The 5717-nt window shown below is 39.7% G+C and overlaps 1 protein-coding gene across 2 annotated transcripts; it reads left to right on the top strand.

The window, feature by feature from the left end:
* Positions 1-1089: 1089 nt before the first annotated feature.
* Positions 1090-5717, top strand: LOC112527575 (alpha,alpha-trehalose-phosphate synthase [UDP-forming] 5). 2 transcript variants are annotated; one of them, XM_025138286.1, is made up of 5 exons: positions 1090-1216; positions 1310-1368; positions 1904-3945; positions 4020-4293; positions 5122-5717. In XM_025138286.1, exons 3-5 carry the CDS (start codon positions 1958-1960, stop codon positions 5443-5445), a joined length of 2586 nt encoding a protein of 861 aa, XP_024994054.1. In that variant the 5' UTR covers positions 1090-1216; positions 1310-1368; positions 1904-1957; the 3' UTR covers positions 5446-5717. The 2 variants fall into 2 exon arrangements, with proteins under 2 accessions (XP_024994054.1, XP_024994055.1); XM_025138287.1 differs by lacking the exon at positions 1090-1216 and having other exon boundaries at positions 1223-1368.

The raw sequence follows: 5717 nt of genomic DNA, 5'->3' as shown, positions 1-5717 counted from the left end.
TCGATTACCTGAGAATATGAAGAAAGGAGAAGGTCGAACGATTGGGGCTGTCGAGTTCTTCTAAACGATGGATGAAGGGGAACGATTGTGAAGGAGAACGGTTGTGAAGGAGAACGATTGTGAAGGGGAACGATTCTGTCCAGGCCGCCGATTGATAATAGGCCGCCGACGATGAAGGAGACGGTGGAAGATGGAGGGGAAGAAGGGCATGGTGATGAAGTTTTGAGAGGGTAGAAAGGTCAATTATTTCTTGTTCTAGTTAGTTCCATGGGGGAAGGGTGGGCTACCGTGTCCTACCCGTGTTCTACCTTGTTCCACTTAGTCCCACATAAAACCACACCAAACATGAGACAAATGTGTTTTGTTCTGTCCTGTCCCACCCTGTTCTACCTACCAAACGCACCCTACTAGAACGGTAGAACTCAACTCCATGTGTGTAGGGTACAACTTAGGGGTGTTCAAAAAAATTGTTGTACCGTTCAAACCGGTTAACCCAAACCAAACCAAACCGTTTTTGATGGTTTGAACGGTTTGGCGGTTTAATCCGGCCTGAAAAAATGCCAAGCCGCTCGGTCCGGTATGGTTTGCGGTTTAAACGTTATTTTGAGTGGTCTGAACGGAACCGACTACTAAAAATACACATATATTAGTTATATTTAGTTTTCATGTCATAGATTCAAGTTTATGAGATAATTAAAAGAAGTTCGTCAAAGACATCATGTTTTTGGTTTTTATTTCCTTATTGATCGCGTCTATTTAAATTGACAAAATTGCAAAGTATGTCAAAAATCAAATCCAAATTCATTTATTTATTTATTATTATTATTATTATTTTATAAATTTGATAAAAAATAATTATATATTCGGTTAAAAGGAAAATAAATAATAGTAAAGGAAAGGAACTGTGTAAGTGCTCACCTCTCACCCTCAGCATCAAAATCAGAAAGGTATCTTGAGCTTTCTCTCTGGAAATAAGAATCAGGTTGTACTGTATGCATCGAAACATGTACGTTTTTCTGATTTTGGAAATTTAAGCTCTGGAAAAGGTCCCTACTAGAATTTTTTATAGAGTAATTGGTTAACCCATTGGTGGGATATATAGTGATAGAGAGTAGTACTGTGTTTATGTGAAGAATCTTTGAGATTTCTTTATAATTTATGTGAGGAATCTTTGATATTTTTCATCTAATTCTTCTTATTTCTGCTTTAATCAAAGGTTATCTTTCATCACTACCATTCATTTAATCAACCTTTTTGTGGGTTCTGTTTCATCATCAAGCCTAAGCTTCCTCCCACTTTTTACTTGCAGCAAACTGGGAATCTTTACTTCCTTCACTGAAAATGGCAGCACTTTGAGCAACTTTCCAGGTTTGTTCCATCTTTTTCTGAAGTGGATTTGATTTCTGGATGAAGATTTGTAAGATTTTGACTTCTTATCGTGTTTTTTTACTGTATGCACATAACCTGTTTGTTCATATGCTTGATATTTATAAGCTTCTTGTTTCAAATGGGTACCCAGAAATCATTCAAAGAAGGCTTCAGGTTTTAGATTTATAGCTCAGAAAAATAAATCTTTCTGGTTATATGCTTGATGTTGTACGGTTTCCCATGAAAAATTTCAATTTTAAGTTCATTGTTCTGAAAAAATAAATCTTGATTTAGGTTTTCGTTATCAGATCTTCGTTTTTTTTGTTTAGGGTTCATTTACCCACTTGGATTTAAGGGGTTTCAAAACATATTTAGCTTCTGGGAATTTCATATTTTCAATCAAGATTCCTGGTTGATGCTAAATTTAGTAATGGCAAATTCTAGATTTGGGATTTTTTTTTATGTTTACAGCTGTTCTTCAGTTTTTTTCCTTAATTCAAACATATGATGCATCATTTGATTTCTTTTTCTGTAGATTTGAGCTTGAAGAGGAAGGTTTGTGAATTTAGGATCGGTCTTTGATCGAATAATGATGTCGAGATCTTATACTAATCTCTTTGAACTTGCCTCTGGTGAATCACCATTACCATCATCGGGTTTTAGTCGAGCCGGAAAGAAATTGTCGCGTGTAGCGACCGTGCCAGGGGTATTATCGGAACTAGACGACGAAGGGTTTAGTTCCGATGCCCCATCATCCGTTTCACAAGATCGGATGATCATAGTAGGAAACCAACTCCCGCTACGGGTCCACAGACGGCCCGATGGGAGTTGGAACTTCAGTTGGGATGAAGACTCCCTTCTTTTGCAACTCCGAGATGGACTTGGTGAAGATGTAGAAATCATCTACATCGGTTGTCTTCGGGAAGAAATAGAGTTGAAACATCAAGACTGCGTTGCTCAAGATTTGCTGGAAAACTTTAAATGTATACCAGCATTTATACCGCCCGATCTTTTTAGCAAATTCTATCACGGGTTTTGCAAACAACATTTATGGCCGTTGTTTCACTACATGCTTCCGTTATCACCGGACCTCGGTGGCCGGTTCGATAGGTCCCTTTGGCAAGCATATGTCTCGGTTAACAAGATCTTTGCCGATAAAGTAATGGAGGTGATTAGTCCCGATGATGATTTTGTTTGGGTACATGACTACCATTTGATGGTTTTGCCTACCTTTTTACGGAAACGGTTCAACCGGGTGAAACTCGGGTTCTTTCTTCATAGCCCGTTTCCGTCCTCTGAGATATACCGAACCCTCCCTGTAAGAGATGAGCTTTTACGGGCACTTCTGAACTCCGATCTTATCGGATTCCATACGTTTGATTACGCCCGGCATTTTCTTTCTTGCTGTAGCAGAATGCTTGGTTTATCTTATCAATCGAAACGAGGCTATATTGGGCTCGAGTACTATGGTCGTACTGTAAGCATCAAGATATTGCCCGTCGGAATTCATTTGAAGCAACTTCGAAACGTTCTTGATCTCCCTGAAACCGAGTCGAAAGTTGCAGAGTTACGAGATCGATTTCGAGGGCAAGCTGTGTTGCTTGGGGTCGATGATATGGACATCTTTAAAGGGATAAGCTTAAAACTTTTAGCGTTCGAGAATTTGCTGACTCAACATCCTGAAAAGAGGGGTAAGGTGGTTTTGGTTCAAATTGCAAATCCGGCTAGAGGTCGAGGAAGGGATGTCCTCGAGGTCCAGTCTGAGACTCATACCACTAGGGAACGTATTAACCGGAAATTTGGTCGGCAGGGTTATGAGCCTGTGATCTTGATCAATAACCCGCTTCAGTTTTACGAGCGGATTGCTTATTACGTGATTTCCGAGTGTTGCCTTGTGACTGCTGTAAGAGATGGGATGAATTTGATACCGTATGAATACGTTATATGTAGACAAGGGAACGATAAGCTGGACGAAACTTTAGAGCTAAACCCATCAATTCCCAAAAAAAGTATGCTTGTAGTCTCTGAATTCATCGGGTGCTCACCGTCTCTAAGTGGCGCGATCCGTGTCAACCCCTGGAACATCGATGCCGTGGCCGAAGCTATGGATTCGGCATTGGTCGTTGCCGAAGCCGAAAAACAAATGCGGCATGAAAAACACTATCGGTATGTTAGCACTCATGATGTTGCGTATTGGGCTCGTAGCTTTTGGCAAGATCTCGAGAGATCATGCCGTGATCATGTGAGGAGAAGGTGTTGGGGTATCGGGTTCGGATTAGGGTTCCGGGTGGTCGCATTAGATCCGAATTTCCGGAAGCTTTCGGTCGAGCATATTGTTTCAGCTTATAAACGGACAAAAACACGTGCCATTTTGTTAGATTACGACGGTACAATGACCCTGCAGAACTCAATCAGCACAAGCCCGAGTCCGGAAATTATTGGAATGTTGAATAGTTTGTGTCGAGACCCGAAAAACGTCGTTTTTCTCGTTAGCGGGAAGGATCGAGTTACATTGACTGAATGGTTTTCTTCTTGTGAACAATTGGGCGTTGCAGCAGAGCATGGTTACTTCCTGAGGTACAAATCTCTTCAATTAAGTTCGGTTGTTTTACAGTTTTTATTACAAAAAAGCTAATTTATTTCGTCGGTAGGGAAAATAAGGACGCAGAATGGGAAACTTGTATTGCGGTGCCGGATTTCTACTGGAAACAGATTGCAGAGCCGGTGATGAAGCTGTACACCGAAACAACTGATGGGTCAACCATCGAGACGAAAGAGAGTGGACTCGTGTGGAACTATCAGTATGCTGATCCCGATTTTGGCTCGTGTCAAGCGAAAGAACTTTTGGACCATTTGGAAAGCGTTCTTGCTAATGAACCGGTTACAGTCAAGAGTGGCCAAAACATTGTTGAAGTTAAACCACAGGTTAGTATTCTCTTCCCTTCTCTTGTATCCCTGTTACTGTGACTAGAGAGATACAACAAAATCGGCTTTATAGGACACCAAATATGTCTAAATGTTGTAATAGATTGTTTTATGACTTAATTTAAACATCAAACACTTGTGTGTGTCCTATGTGTGTTACAATAAGTTGATAACGCATTTTTGGACATCCTAACAAGTTTTTTAGGACGCTTTTGAAGTAAAGCTTCCCGTTAGTCTTTTTATGACAGTATTTGAAGAAAAAGAGTCTTATAAAAACAAGTGTCGTATCAAAAGATGTATTTGAGGAAGGTCCTGTAAAGAGATTCAAAAAAAGAATAAGAAAACAATCGAATTACATGCGATTTTATGTGCCTGCACACCTTTACATTGATCGTTAGTATAAAATCATATGTGATTTTGTAAATGATTTGGCGTTTTCATGTTCTTTTATTTAGTTACCGTTCTCGTTTGAACCTCCCTCCTTGTAATTAAGCTATTATGACATTTTATTTCAAAAATATCATATAAAATTGTTAGAATGCCCAAAAGCATCATATTAACTTTAATGTAACACTTTTGCAAATGACACATTTGTTTGATTATATAAATTAGGTTCTATAAATCAATCAATTAGAACATTAAGACATATTTGAGGTCTAACAAAGCCGATTTTGTTGTAGTGCCTTCGAGTACTCCCACCAGTATCCTTCCAATTAGCATGCTAGAGGGATACATGTGGGAGTACTCGTTATTTTGAAATACCTTTTTCTTGAAATGGTTTATTTTGGTCAAAATTGATGGTAAGATGGTCGTTATTGTTTTCGAAAGGGGATCAACAAAGGGCTTGTGGCAGACCGTTTATTGACAACGATGAAAGAAAGAGGAATGGTCCCAGATTTCGTGGTTTGCATAGGGGATGATCGATCGGATGAGGACATGTTTGAGGCGATCACAAGGGCAATGGCGGGCCCATCCCTTTCTCCGGTGGCCGAAATTTTTGCGTGCACGGTTGGCAGAAAGCCGAGCAAAGCCAGGTACTTTCTTGAGGACACGATCGAGATCCTGAGAATGCTGCAGGGCCTTGCTGCCGCTTCGGATATGCATTCGCTCAAAAACGTGACTAAAGGTTTTCAAAAAGTGGTGATCGAGTAGGAGAAACCGCCATTCTTCGTGTTTGTGGTTGTCAGGTTGGTTGTGAATAATCACGTACTTCTCCGTATTCATTAATGATTAATGGAGAGGGTTAGTAGTTTTTATGTTTAGAAAGTCGTTGATGGTTTTTCTGTGAAATTGTTGTTGTTGTTATAGAGAGTATGTAGTTGTAGTTTGAACTTTAAAGTAAATAAGTTGACTTGTGATGATGCAAGTCAAACTTAAGGATATGTATCTTTTGATTGACATTATGGTCAAACCCTTCTTCTGTA

The sequence above is a fragment of the Cynara cardunculus genome, assembly GCF_001531365.2.
Source record: "Cynara cardunculus var. scolymus isolate 2C chromosome LG 15, CcrdV1, whole genome shotgun sequence".
NCBI lineage: Eukaryota > Viridiplantae > Streptophyta > Magnoliopsida > Asterales > Asteraceae > Cynara > Cynara cardunculus.
Note: the sequence above shows the minus strand (reverse complement) of the source record. Positions and strands in the feature narration are given on the sequence as shown.